Source organism: Notolabrus celidotus, chromosome 2 (genome assembly GCF_009762535.1).
Source record: "Notolabrus celidotus isolate fNotCel1 chromosome 2, fNotCel1.pri, whole genome shotgun sequence".
Classification (NCBI taxonomy): Eukaryota; Metazoa; Chordata; class Actinopteri; order Labriformes; family Labridae; genus Notolabrus; species Notolabrus celidotus.
The window spans coordinates 33,073,918-33,089,231 of NC_048273.1; the positions used below are offsets into that span (position 1 = coordinate 33,073,918).

A 15,314-nucleotide genomic window follows, 5' to 3' on the forward strand; every position below is an offset into this window, starting at 1 on the left:
TCTGAGGAAATTCTACATTCAAATTCATGCTAGTTTTCTGTGGCTACCAACCCTAGCTTTAAGGACCGAAAATTCCAGCAGTAGGTTTTTCATTAAGGCCTTAATCCCACCTCAGATATGCTTGAAAAAAAGGCTGTGTATGATCTATTTGGGCTTTTTATTTAATGTTGATGGTGTGGATAAAACTCTTCAGAAGTAACAGTGGTGAGCCTCTCCCTCTTAATGACACTTACTCACATTAATCAACAGAGTTTTCATTGGAGTTTCAATCTCCCACAGTAGTCTACAGGCTGCTGAAAAACACCAGAATGCATCTGTGGTAGATACAGTTTGTGAGTTAAAAATTGTTAAAGATATTGGACACTAACAGAATTGATCAACATGGTCTTTATGATCATCCTCCGAACACTCAACCAAAATCCTTTGTGATTTGCTGTCTGGGTAAAAAGCCAAGTTAATCATCTTAGCAGGGGAGTGATGCTCACAGCTTCAGCCAGACAGAGGCCACTTACATTGTTAATTTCATTACTTTGCAGAGATGAAATGAAAGAAAAAAGGAGAGAGGAAAGAGAGAGGTGGATCTTGTTCAAGCATCAGAGTGCGCACAGAGAATCTTCTGTATTTCAATTTGCTGCGTCTTGTACCGTTCCATGGTCTGCAGTTTAAATGGAGGCCTTTTATGATGCAAATGCAGGCAGCAGTGATAAATCTCTCTCGCTCGCCTCTCCTGGGCACCCCTGATGCAAAAAGATGTTCTCTCTCTCTTTCCGCTCTCCCTCACTTGCACTTACTCGAACTCTTTCCCGCTTTCTCTCCACTGCAGCATCGTGTTACAGTCGCCCCTAGGCAACATGAAAAATGAATCAGGCCCAGGTGATGCAGTGAGGGGATGGGGAGGGGCAGAGTGAATGAGAGAGGGGTTAGACGGAGAGAGGAACACAAAGAGAGAAACGAAGCGAGAGAGAGAGAGAGAGACCCCAAAACGTGAAGCTCTTACTTTACTCAACTACCTCAGGGTCACCTTAATTTGGGAGATGATAACACCCACTCAGTCACAGACACACACGTGCATCCTTGCAAAAGCACTCACATATTAAAGCAACACACACAGACACAGACAGAAATGCTAAGCACACACTTGGCAAAGGCAATTCTAGGCAGTTTTACTCCTGTTTTTCTGTAACTTGTTTGTTTAGGCTGTTATAGTATTTAATACAATAAATAAATTAGGATTATTTGGTTTGATTGACACCATGCAAATCGTGATTTCTTTCCTATTTTATGTGTCATTTTTGGGTCTGCTGTCAACACGATATTTGACTTTTTGTCCAGATACCATAAAATGACTTGTCTTGTCAAACAATTTCCATTAACTTTTACATATTTACATACTTTTGATATTTGATAGCAGTAAAACACACCCTTGTTTCAGCCTAAAATGTGATGACTTTACCTAAAGTGTATCAAGATACACATATATTCATATCTTCGATTGTTCTACTTTTTATCATATGCAAGAGGCTGTTCTGGGTCAACTTTGACCTAAATCTATTAGAACACATCTTAGATTCTCCAAATCAAAGAAAACTGTGGCCATAATGAATCTTAAAACTGTGAAACTGTTCATACCATGCCTCTGTGTTCAGTGGTGACAGAGGTCAAGGGAGAACTTGACACTGTCAGGAGAGCTGCCCATGTTCCCACCACATGTCCCCAGGTCACCTCGGAGACAGGCATCTGTTGGCCTTTAAAGAGTCATGGGGAAATCTGAATACAGTGAATGAGTAAAAACCATCGACTGTGTAAATAATGGACGTAGTATGCGTGACGATGTCACCCATCTGTTCCTGAGCGCTGCTTTGAGGCCAATCGTCGGCGGGAGCCATATTGGAACTCATCCAAAAAAGTGTACTGTAAAGAGGCAGGGTTTGAGCCTCCAAGCCAACAACTATGTGTTCCCACCTGTCAGTTAAGTCAGTCATGTCCTTATTTGGGCAAAAACTTGTGATCTTAATATCTTCTGAATCGTCACGTCAGAAAAAAATTCACCCCCCGTACAGTGTGTGCTGATAGAGAAATTAGCTGTATAGACCCAAGCAGTTTTTTGAACCAGGCTGTAAACATGTTTATTAATGCTTCCAATATCATCTCTTTTGAATGGGTGTCTATGAGGTTTCCGGTGTTTCTGCAGCCAGCCTCAAACGGATTCTCGATGAATTGCAGTTTACAACACTTCCACATGGGCTTCATATTTTGAGACCGGAGGCTGCCACTTGGGAAAACCACATAGGAATGACCATATATGGTGCACATTAGGGACAGAAGTCATACAGAGGTCAGAGGGTGCCTTGACACAGTCACGAGATCAGAGCCTGCAGGCACAAACACGTGCAATGTGACAAAGCAGTCTGAAAAAATTAAAATCAATCAGGGTTGTCTAATTTTAAGTTTACTGAGATCAAAACAGAGATTAAAAGAGGGGTTGGGGCTTCATGTGATTATGAAGGTACCTGAGCTGCAATTTTATGACTGAGGTTTTGGCAACAAGGCTTAAGCCTAGTTTCTACTTCTGCAACAAATCTATGTCGTAGGCCCACTTAGCTCTGTACCTACGCAGAAGTCTAAGCATGTAACCTGACATGCAACTCCTCCAAATTGTAACATGCATATACATTGAAAAAGACAGACCGTGAGCCCTGTGATTGGTCCACTTTGTGGTGGACATTTCCAGTATTGTCACTGTCTCCTATCCTCTGCCTGCTGTGATTCAGCAGCCATATATTCCATCTCCTCTCTTCTTTTTGCAATAACTGCAGTCTGATCAACTGCTGCTTAACATTTATCAGCTCCATTATAATACACTAAGATTCAGTTGCCATGGTTTCTTATCCTAGAACGTAGCAGGACAGGAAACTGGTGATATTTAGCATACAAATTGGACTGCCGACTAGTGTTTAGGCGTATTGCATCTCAAACTGGCAAAAAAAAGGTACTTGTGAGCACAGCATGCATCAGGATTCCACCTAACTACAATCTAAACCCATCTGACACAATATTAGACTCTCAGAGCTGCAGAGGAAGCAGATGTGATTGGAAGCATTAGATTGGTCTAATGATGCAGGACTTTCACTTTCTGGAGTTGAGTGACATGCAAAGCCAAAAGTAAATGTTGAGTTACTTTTTAAACCCACAACATAATGTTTCCTAAACTTAACCATGCATTTTATTTTGCCTCAACCTCCCTAAACAGACTGTCACAAGTCAGCCAGCTGTTGGATAGTCTGACAACAGGTGTTATGTTTGGTGTTGCCGTGGGCCATGACAATGTCTTACATTTGAAGACTTGTGAAGAGATTATGTTATGTGAGAACCCAGCTGACTGGGACAAAAAAAACACATAATGTACCCCTGATATCTGGGTGTCATATTACATATGAACATCCTGGGAATACATTTGATGTGATATTTAATGATTTTATCACCTGCTGAGTCTCTGTGCTGTCTCTCCTCTACAGGGAGAGGTGGTGGATGTGCAGTACGGCAGTGTGGATGACCTGAGGAGAGCCAAAGACAGCCTGAACCTCACTAACCAGATTGCTGTGGTCAAGCTTGGCCAAGCACCTCTTCTGTACAAGGTAAGATCAAATCAATGCTCTGCAAAGAGCTTCTGCTCTGCTCTGCTGGTTAGGGATTCACACGTGTGATTGAATGTTGAACTTGTGATCCACCTAAGACTTTAATCCTACCACCGGGAAAATATTCACCCTGAAATGGGATCTTTTGATTTTTTACGTTAGTCAGAGTGCAAGGTGCAAAAAAAGGATTTTCATATGAGAGGATTTCTAAAATGATATTTAATATTCTTCCACTCAGACATTGCTTATTGAAGAAACTAATACCAATGTCAGGGACTTTTAAGCTGAATAGCATATTATATACAATATTGCTAGTAACAGTATAAATATACAGATTCTTTAAAACGTTTTGCCGTTAATTAATTAGACTTGACTCTTGTGCAAATATTTCCCAACATTTCTGTGCTCCACCAACATCAAATTAGGAAAACACATGGGAAAAGACAAAACACTACCAAATTATAAAAACAGAATCATCAATATGGTGACACATTTTCAGCATTCAGGAAAAACTGCTGCAAAAATAGAAAGATTGTGCCAAGTCAGACTACACAACTGTTTGGAAACAAGCTGAAAAATAAAGCCAATAAACTGACACCCTGCAAACACAGACACAACAACCAATGGGAAAAAAGTGCTGCAAATATAAACAACACAACTCATTCTCTTCAAATTCAGACAACACAACAATGGAAGTATTTCTAGATGGCCCAAAAAATGCTGAAAATGTCTCAGAAATGCTGGAATTCACCATGATTCATGACTAATGAGGGTGCAATGTGTGGACTGCTCATTTTTTTGACATGCCAATAGCCTGAAAATCTCCCAGTGGACAGAAAGCCATTTGTTCAACAGCTCATTAACCCCAAATCAAAGTCCCCTTATTTTTCAACCCCCACATTCAGGAAAAAAATGTCCCATTGGATTGGTTAGGCATCTGTCCACTTTGGTTAGGAAGGCACTAGAGGGAATTATGTCACAGAAGGCACTTATACAGAGACAGGTAGTTACAGTTTATATGTGCGTGTGTTAGAAAGGAGAGAATTTGCAACATGTTTGGAATTTGAAGCTAGCTTTGTCCTTTCAGGACCATGGACAGAGACAGTATTTACAGGACAAACAAGAGGAGAGAGAGAAAAAAAAGAGAGGGAGAGAGAGCTTTCTGAGTAGCGCGGCTTCATTTCATTCAATCATTCTTCTTTAGACAATTGGTCTTTCCCAGAGAACAAAACAAGCCAAACTCAACATCCACTTGGAAGCTTTTTCTGTTCATGTCAACAGCACTACACAACCACCATCAGCAGAAATGTTTTGCTTTTTACATTTGAGAGCTCTGGGGAAAGCTGCTAAAAGGACTCTGGGTTCGGATTCAACTGGGGTCCCAAATTTCACCCTGTGTTTTATAAATCTGGGTTCTGAATTTAAATGAAACCATCACATTACGTTTTTGTTTCAACTCTTTCATCTGCTTTAGAAATTGAACATTACTATACTACTAAATGTGAGCTTAGTGAAAAATGACAGGCTAATGAGCCATAACAGGAGTAAATTGAGGTTGCTGAAAAAAAAAGAGGAAAATGATGTTAAAAGGGGGGGTTACACAGTTAGACTTTTAAAAATCCATAAGCAGACTGTACCTCCTGCCACATGGGACCCTTCCAGCAACAGGCTGCTGACCCATTTTTCCTCCTCGCCCACAGTTTGTGACAAATTTGATCAGGTGTGCTTCATAATGTCTCTGTGTGTCAGCAGCTGAGAGAAATGATCGCCCTTTACAGAGAAATGGGGAAGAATGATTGATGATCCTTGTACCCGCACTAATGACTGTGTGACGGTGACTGCAGGCCCAATGTGACACTTACCGATGGATACAAGTACACACAAGGAACACATGTTTCGGCCATAATGTTGTAACTCATTTAATTACACAACTAGAATCTGTGATTCCGAATGAACACAATGCTCTAAGTTTGTGACATTATTGAAAGATCAAAACAGAGGAATCTTTATTCGCTATTCACGAGTAAATCCCTCTTGACTTGATTAAACACAAACAACAATCTGGCTCTCTGATCTTGGTGTGAGAGGTGAGATGTTGCAGGAAGAAGACAATGAAAACATCAATCTTTAGGTGTTTTTTGACAGCAAAACCGGAGTCTAAATTTAGATCCAGGATATATTCCCCCTGAAACTCCCCCAGGAACTTTTGGGGACAGGGCCTGCAATGCTGAATGTTTCTGAATGGTAGGGTATTTCTATTTCACCCACTGTCCACAATAACATTACACAAAACTGGAATTATCTTGGTTTAATATCTCTAGTCTTCTTTGAGCCTGATAGTGCAAATGTGTCTCTGTAACTCCCAGTGTTACAGTTTTAAGATTAAGCCTGTAAACTGGTGACTTTCAGCTGAGCGTGTCAGTGGTTGTCGAGTTTACAAAAGCTGTTGAAACACAGGGTAGTCCTTGGGAAAGCATCCTTGGTTACATTTCTATTAAAATGTCAAAATATCCTGATCAGATTAATATTTAATGTTACTCTAAAGCCTTTTATAAGGAATACATCTGGCTGACAGTTGCCAGTTAACAGGGTTGCACTTTAAACTGAAACACCAACACTTTAAGCAAGACAGATTTTAAATCTGTCTTGCTTAAAGTCGAGCATTTAATCTGTCTCCTTCTACGACCTCATCTTTGTTACTCCCTTCTTCTGTTCTTGCGTTGTAGTGAATTTTCTTGTATTGCCTCTGCATACTCAGACAACAATGGGCCACATCTTCAGTTCCTTGTAAGAGTAGTTCCTGGAACTAAAAGTTCCTGCTACTACTGGTCAAACAACACCTTGCCTCTGTAGGAACTGTTTTCTCCTTGTTTGTCCCAATGACTTAGTTCAGCCAACAAAGTCCATACACAACTGCCCTTATCTCTTTGTAACTGATTGTTATTTATTTTTCAAAATGGGGCATGTAGATAAAATGATCTTGATTCTCCATTGCAGATTTATAGATCAAAATCAAACTATATGGAATTATTTTCTTGATAAGGAGACAACTGAACGTTTTTCTCATAGTGGAAGTGATGTCAAGGAAAAATCAATTTCTCATACAATATCTGGGCCAGACTCACAAAAAGAACTCATGGCTTTTGCACCTGCTAAATCTGTGCAGATGACCCAAAAAGGCATTATCTAAATTTAAAGTATATGCAAATTGTGAAATGTCTCTGTATGCCAATGTTGTTTGTAAATATGTAAATGAGTCTTGTGAGGTTCTTTTCTCAACACTTACTTCAAGTGGAAAACTCAGGCATCGTCGAAAAATACAGTGATGATGGAATTTTTTTGCTGGCCTCCCAATGTGCAATGCAAAGGTATTTACAAAAAAAGTTTTTAAAAAGTTTAAAAAAACTATTTACAAAATTTACAATGAAATAATCAACAAGGCAAGAGTTTCACAGTAACTCTTACATCTCCACAGGGGGGGGAAAAAAAACAGTAAAACACAGCTGAGCAGTTATCTTTAAGACTGGCTAGAGAGGTCAAGGTTGAGGGGGTTCTTGAGCCTGGTGGAATAGCTCAGGGTGTTTTTTACCCTTTTCTATCCATTGATAGATCTGTGGTGGAAGGAGGAGGAGGGAGGCATGGCATTTCACAATACTGTTGACCAAGGCACCAAAATAAATACGTAAAGACAAAGAAGTAAAGAATTAAAGAGGTAGAGATATAAAAAGAAGAAAAATAATAGAAAGAAAGAAAATAAATAAAGAATAAGGAAAAGAAGGCTGGCTAGAGAGCCCTAAGCAGCTCTGTTTTAAACCCTGTAGCCCCTCCCACCAAATCTACCTATTTACTCTGCGTAAACGATACGCTCTGTTTCCTCGTTCTTCGTTTGAAAACACGAGTGGGATACACAGTGGGCGTATGTAACACACCTGTGCAGGTAAGTGCCATAGACCTGACACTGTGTGAACGGAGCAGATAAGCCGGCGTAAACGAGGCCCGACTCTTGATGCGGCAACAATCCAATCCTGGTCAATCCCCCCATTGGGTTTGAAGTGGAGTGAGGACAGTTGATTTCCTGTAGATCCTGTCGAAGGAAGCAAGGAACCACTAGAACAGAGGGGAACCCAATAAAGTGGAAGTGTATATTTGCAGCTGTGGCTAAGTGGTAGATCATCTTTTAATCAGTTGGTCAGGGATTTGATTCTAACTCCTGTGGTTGTCAATGTATGACTGTGGTGTGAATGGGTGAATGCGTCATAGTGTTGAAGTGCTTTGAGTGCTTCCAAGATCAGAAAAGCACAAATATAGTCCACTTAACATTTTTCATTAGTCCTCCAAAGTGCAGGTTACATTTGACAAAATGATAATATTAGATGCTAACCAAGACAGGAGACAACGTATCATTATAATTACCAGAGAGGTTACAATCTAAGCAATTTAGTATGGAGGATATATAAAGACAACTTGAGAACAAGTCAATTCACTGTGCTCCAACTTTGACACCTCCAGTTTCTTTAGATTTTCATCATCATTAGGATATTCTTAAAACCAGAAATGTGCCATTTTTGATGTCATATCAGATATTGGCATTCAAAATCAAATTTAAAAGTTCAATAAGCCCAAACACCTAAAGTGCTCATGATTATTCTACGTGTTTGTATGTCATCTTATAAAAGCATTCCTGTTACATTGGATATATGCAAAAGTTGCTGCAGACCACACTGCCTGTTTTGTATGTGTGTGTGTGTGTGTGTGTGTGTGTGTGTGTGTGTGTGTGTATGTATGTGTGTGTGTGTGTGGTTCTGTGCTTCTGAGCAGTGTTCCTGTTTTCCGGTGAAGGACAGAGTTGTGATGAGAGGAGAATGACCGTGGCTGGTGTCACGTATTCAATAAAATAGTCATCTACACTCATAAAAGACAAGGACGCTACATCTCCCATGGACAACAATGAAATACTGCCCCGCACAATGCAGCTGAAGCAGCAGCACAAATCCCCCAAGCCAGCAACTATTCTCCATTATACTCTGATGCTGGCTAAATAAACAACAGCACATCATGTGTATTTCATCATCATGAGGAAAACAACCAGTCGTATAAATAAAAACTACAGAAGGGTGACAAAGCAGGAGTAATGAACGTACCTTTTTTATTTTGATCAGGAACATCCAAAACAGAGGGTGTGTGAAATTAAAAAAATATCTATGTCAAAGCACAGAAAATCCAAGCACATTTTACACTCTCATTCTGTTTCCTACACACACCCCAGACATTTAGAGCTCCCTCTGCTGACTGGCTGTAGCTTAGGTTTTTCATAAACATGCTTTTTATTGTTGCAGACTTTTAAAGGAAACATTTACCCATTTTGACAATTTGCCATGTGGTCTAACCGAAGCGTCTGTGCCATGCTTTGGTCAAAATAAAATATGAATCAAGTACCAGGGGAGGTTTTTGACCTTGTAAGAACCAGCTCAAAACCACCCAATTCAATGATAAAAAAAAAAAGCACATGTATGTAAAACAGTTACAAGTAGAGGTTAAGAGGCCGAATGTTACATTTTTTGAATGTTCAAAAGGGAAAAGTGCATTTTGGTGAAGGAGCTGCTGCAACTTATTCTGGTTGTCAAGGGAAGAATACTAAAAAGCAGTCTTTCCAAGTTCAGACCTGACTCAAGAAATATGTTTAAAAAGAAAACTGGTTCTATTTGATTTAATCAAAAGGATTACACTTGTCAGTGGTGTGAGACTGCATCCCTATTTCACCCATTATTTTGTTTGCCCTTTCAGGATCGGTTCCTTGCCGGTCACATGCAGCGTTTGTGATTACATAGCTCCTAAAACACTTAACACGACAAGAATTATATTGAAGTGAACAAAATCTAAAAGGAAAATTAGTTGGCCTATATGGATTTAGCATTTTGGATTAATCTATAAAAGAAAAGAATGTTTCCTTTTATAATTGCACCTATTCAGGCATTCATATAAACAATTGATCACCTTCCTAATGTGAACAGGGCTGGTCGTCAGGATAAATCTTTGTTGTTCTGTCTTGTTATTTTTATCAATCTTTTTTTCCTGCAGCACAAAAGGATCTCTGATAAAATGACTGTTCTCTACCTTCTCGGCACCAAATGAGAAAGACAAATTTAGCAACTCGCTGGAGAGCAAAGTGAAGCATTTCCACAGAGCCAGATATTTCCCCCAGGATTTGTTGTAGCTATATGTGTAAATTGACTGTTTTTTCCCCAACAAGAATTATTTCTAACAAGCCCTAACAACTTTATTTGTGATAATAAGTCAGCGCTCTTTCTTTTTGTTCCTAAACACTGAAACATTGTGTTTCCAGATGAAAATACTTTTACCATTTTGGCGTATTTGTGCAGGTGTAAGTGATTGTTGTATTTTCAAGCTTCAAATAGAGCAATGTTAGAGTCTGTTTTTGTGCACATCCTGTGTGTTTAGATGTGCATTCCATAAACCTTTCGTATGTATGTGTGTGTGTGTGTGTGTGTGTGTGTGTGTGTGTGTGTGTGTGTGTGTCTGTGTGTGTGTGTGTGTGTGTGTGTGTGTGTGTGTGTCTGTCCAGCTCTCCCTGCTGTCTCAGCTGGGTTTTGGAGGTGTTCTGCTGTACATTGATCCGTGTGATGCTCCCCCTGGCCGCCACACCTGGCACCAAGCCTTCAGAGTCACTCTCAATCCCGGAGGGAATCCTGCTATCGGTGAGTGTAACACAGCTTCTAATGTTTTTCTATCTAATAATTCACATTTAGAAGCTGGTAACAATACTTCTTTTGGCTGAATAAGCCATCAGCGTATCTCAGTCAGAAATTGTTTGAAATGTTTCTTTTGCAGCAGAAAGTTCCTTGTGTGTTGCATTGAGGCTCCAACCTCATCACTCTTTGCAGAATTAGTTTACATGCAGTAATTTGAGGAGTGATGAGATGATATCTCCAACTCCCTCTAATGGGGGCCTCCAGGTGGATGCTGGGGAGGAGGTGGGACTGAAGGTATGAGCGCAGCACTGCTGCAGGGAGAAATCGGTAATCTAGAAGCTTAAATAGACCACCAAATTAAGAAGGATATGTGGTTAGGTGTTTCTTAGAATGAGGCAAGTCAAGTGAGAAAACAGTGCAGCTCAATTACGAACGTAATTTAACCTTTTTTATAAGAAACAACACATGAATCTATTAACAATTAGATTATTGTATGACATTACTGGTTTATGTAATTGAACTGTTTGTGCACTTACTACATAAAAATGCCAGTCTTAAAAGTCCTTATTAATGTGTTTAAAAGTTTACACCCAAATACACCTTGTTCACTCTCCTCATCCTTGTCCTCAGCTCAGACTGAGCAGGAGTTAATTATAATGATAAAGACAGAGCTCTCACTCTGAGCTCATCTGGACTGAATGACCATTTGGGACTGATTTAAGAGGACATCTACAACAGGAAACTAAATTACATTAAAACATCCAGATTCTGCTGTCATATGTAAATATATCTGAGGGTATATTTTACCAGTAGTTATAAATGTCTTTTTATTCTGTTGTTGATTTGATGGTTAATGGTTCTAAAACCTATGAGTTCTCAGACTGAAACTTCTTCTATCGTTCAAGGCAGACGTGTGTCTACCTGAGTCTGGTTCTGCTTGAGGTTTCTGCCTGTTAAAAGGACGTTTTTCTTTGCCGCTGTAACTAGCTAAATATTGCGAGGTGCAATGCTCACAATGGATTTAGTGGGGTCTTACCCTGTCTTGGTGTTGGGTCTTTGTTAATAATTTAACATAGAGTACGGTCTCGACCTGCTCTGTTTGTAAAAGCATCTTGAGATAATGTTTGTTGTGATTTGGCGCTACATTAACAAAGATTGATTGATTGATTGATTGATTGATTGATTGATTGATTGATTGATTGATTGATTGATTGATTGATTGATTGATTGATTGATTGATTGATTGATTGATTGATTGGTTGATTGGTTGAGGACATCCTAGCCTTTCTAATTAGCTATGATTTGTTGGGAGGTGTAATTTATAACAGGAGGTTGGCCTTTTCAAAATGGCCTCCATCTTGGCAACCAAATTTATTGAGGACATAAGACACTATTAGTTGTAAAATGTATCATTACTTTTAAGCATTTAGATTTTGTTTCACATAGAAATGTATGAAATAACTTTCAAAGCATTTTTAAATCAGTATACACAAAAGTTGAATCCCTTAACATTGTGTGTTTTTGTGTATCCGTCATGGCGGACATTTGGACCAACTCAATATGACTTTAGATTAAATTCATGGTGTCACAGGTGACAGGAAGTTGAGTGAGGCAGTGTTAACTTTGCCTTGAATTGTGGATAGAAGTTCAGACTTTGGTGTTTTCAGATGATGAGGAAATAGAGAAACAGAGTAGAGAGGGTTGTTTCAGACAGCTATGAGATTAGAGAATATTGGTTTGGCTTGTTCAGTTTAAATGGTATTATGTTTGGTACCACCTGGGGTAATACTGAAATCCTGGCTTCAAAAGTCTCTCACTGACTGACACAAGTTCAGCTGATGTGACTAAAACCAGCCATGAAACTTGGACCAGGCTACACATTTATTTTCTTTTGATTCTTTTTTGTAAACGTGAGTGGAACTTTGTAGGAGGTTATTCCTGTTCTTGCATAGAACACTTTGTTCCAGATTATTTTGATATACACTGTATCTCTGTAGTGTTAATCAAACTGCAATCAGCTGGGAGTGTTAAGACCATTGTCAGAAAGGTCAGCACTGTTCAAGCTAACTCTCTTTTCTTTTAAATTGATTTGCATGGAGTTGTTTCAGTCCTGATGTTGCAGCCAAGCGGTAACCTCTGGTCTCATAATATGAAGCCCATGCGGAAGTGTTAGAAACTGCAATTCATCGAGAATCCGCTTGAGGCTGGCTGCAGAAACACTTACGTCACACTTTGTTGAGTCCAGCATAACCAATATGGCTGCCGCCGATTAGCTTCAAAGCAGCGCTCAGGAACAGATGGGTGACGCCACGGATACTACGCCCATTATTTATACGGTCTATGGTTGCAGCACAGTGTTGGTCTGGTACAGAACCATATGCATGAAAAATATCTTAAAAATGTGACTTTGCATCATCCTGTTGCCCCTTACAAAGGGAATTCCATTGACTATAAACAAAGAGAGTTGATCCAAAAGATATAAATAATCACTGTGATATGTCCTTTTCATCAAAGAGTCATGTCTTGAAATGTCTGAAATTCTCAAACTTCAATTTTTCCGGGTCTCAGAGATCAGACACGACTGCATGAGGAGTACAATAGTACTGTCGAAAACTTTCTTTGAAATGAACAAAAATAACAGAGGAATAATGGACATATTATTGAATCTGCAAGTTATTAACGTTTCAGAGAACTACAATCTTTCAAGTCTATTGCACACAAAGCCCTGCTTTATGAAGAACAAAGAAAAATGCTGTGTGCAGCCAGTTGTAAAACAGTGTTTTCCACTATGATGAAGCAACAACAAAAAAAGGAAATTGAAAAGAACAACTTCATTAAAGCTGTGCAAGGCACTTTTCTTGTACCAGATATACAAATGAATAGGATTAGTCTCCAACATATCATGAAGGAAACAGATAACACTTACTGTTGAGAGTGTTATTAAATTATTCTCATTTATTATTGTCACTAATTTAGGCACAAAGTAAGTTAGATCATTAGTCTCCTTGAATCTGGTCACTGCCTGAAACATGCTCACACGTCTGAACTTGGCCTCAGGAAGAGGACGCTTTATCTCCCTGTATCTCTGTGACTTTCCTACTGTATTTAAATCACCCTCCCAAGATGGATGACCTCTCTGACACGCAGTCTTGTCCCCACTTCCTGTTTTCCTGCCCGGGCTGGCCGATAGGGACGTGTCATTACTGCTGAAGTATCTTTAGTCCTTGTAAGAGTCCCTGTACCATGGTGGCAAGACCCAGTAGAGCCCCGCCAGATGTCTGGACTGCTGCGTGAGCATGTGTAAGAGTGTGTGTGTGAATGTTTGAGCAGAGAGGTGTGTTTAAGTGGAAGAGAGAGAGAGAGAGAGATACAGAGAGAGAGACAGATGCTGGCTGTCGAGTCTCTTACCAGTTGCGATGCGTTCATGTCCCCAGCACTAATTCAGCACAGAAGAACAGAAGATGTGAAAGGACACCTCATTACTCATATCAGCCGTCCTTAATTCATCTGCCGGAGACTGCCGAGGTTAAATCTCTATATTTTTAATTCTTAAAAATATTAGTTGAAATTAATGCTAAGAGGTGATGTCCTACCAGCTTCTGTCCTGCTAATTAAGCTTTTAAACTGGCATCAATCTGCAATTTCCAGAGAAATCTAATTAACGATTAAAGTGCAATGAGGGAGTCTTGCATGTTTTTTTCTTCCTGGTCCAGACTTCCTTTTCCTTTAATCATCTGAACACCTGAGAAAACTCCTTATTAGATAAAACTTCATTGATCCCTTCAGGAGAATTCAAATATTACAGCTGCACAACATGTCAGCTATCAACAACAACATACATATCATTAACATTAAGATAAGATCACCAGAAATGCAAACTAATCCAAACCAACACAATTGTTGATTCTTTTCATGAGTAGCGTTTACCTGCAATAGCAGTTTGATGTAAGTAATCCATATAATCTTTATGTAATGTATGCTTATTTTTTAACATCCGACTCTCAGTTTTACTATTAGCACCAGCAGAGTCTTTTATTGGGGTCATATTTCCAGCTTATTACCCGGCTTTCTTACTGATCTTCCGGTTGTGTGTAAGATGCTTGATTCTGATTGGTCAAACCCGCTTGACACCCCCTTGACGATGGTGATTAACATTCACTAACATGAGCAACGGCAAAGATAAACTGATCCCATGTCATGTCAAATCAATCCACAGAAAACTCTCTCATTCACTACAAGTCTTCCCCCTTTCTCTAATCCCCACATTTCCTGTCTCTCTCCAGATTTCCTATCCTTTAATGGCAAAAATGCCCACGCTATAACTTAAAAAACACACACTAAAAACATCAACATTTAAAGTCTGGTACAATTTGTAAGTATAAAACTAAAAATCATATCTAGATGTGGAAGCATGTCAGAGTAAGGGTGTCTGACCGATACAGAGTCACATCAATGCTTCATTTTAGTGCTATCGTACATGTTAAATCCTCTGCAGCATTGAATATAGTGAGATCATCCTTACTCTCCTTTTTTTTCTGAACGTAGAATTAATGCCAATCTACTTCCTCTTGCTCTCAGTTGCTAAGTAAATAGCCTCATGATTGGTCTATCCGCTGGGAAATGCTGTGCAGCTGATTATTCCTGGAAAATATATTTTTAAAAATATGTTACTTGATAAAAATAATAAAATAAATAACCCAGCATTTTAAACATTTGCCTTCATATATATGCCAATACAAATAATTGTTTGTATTAATATCAATTAATTTAATTCAGATCAGTCATTCTTTGAAAATAAAAGATTCTCCATCCAGATTTCTGGTTGATCATTCATTAAAGGCAGATTGAAGTAGATATCTATCTGTCAGAGTAGCATCATGCTAACAGAGCTAACACCGGACACGAACGCCACATTGGAAGGATTAAACCTGCTGTGGGTGGACAGGATACAGGAGAGCAAGACTGAACA

The 15,314-nt window shown here is 39.3% G+C and overlaps 1 protein-coding gene across 2 annotated transcripts in view; it reads left to right on the top strand.

Moving 5' to 3' along the window:
- Positions 1–15,314, top strand: part of LOC117826628 (inactive N-acetylated-alpha-linked acidic dipeptidase-like protein 2) — a 367,684-nt gene that overhangs the window by 96,597 nt on the left and 255,773 nt on the right. For both annotated transcript variants that reach the window (XR_004634076.1, XM_034702819.1), the window contains exons 5-6: positions 3,516–3,635; positions 10,219–10,351. Coding sequence is in view for 1 of the 2 variants with exons in the window: in XM_034702819.1 (XP_034558710.1) it covers positions 3,516–3,635; positions 10,219–10,351 (253 nt within the window). In the remaining variant the exon portion in view is untranslated. The remainder of the gene's footprint in view (positions 1–3,515; positions 3,636–10,218; positions 10,352–15,314) is intronic.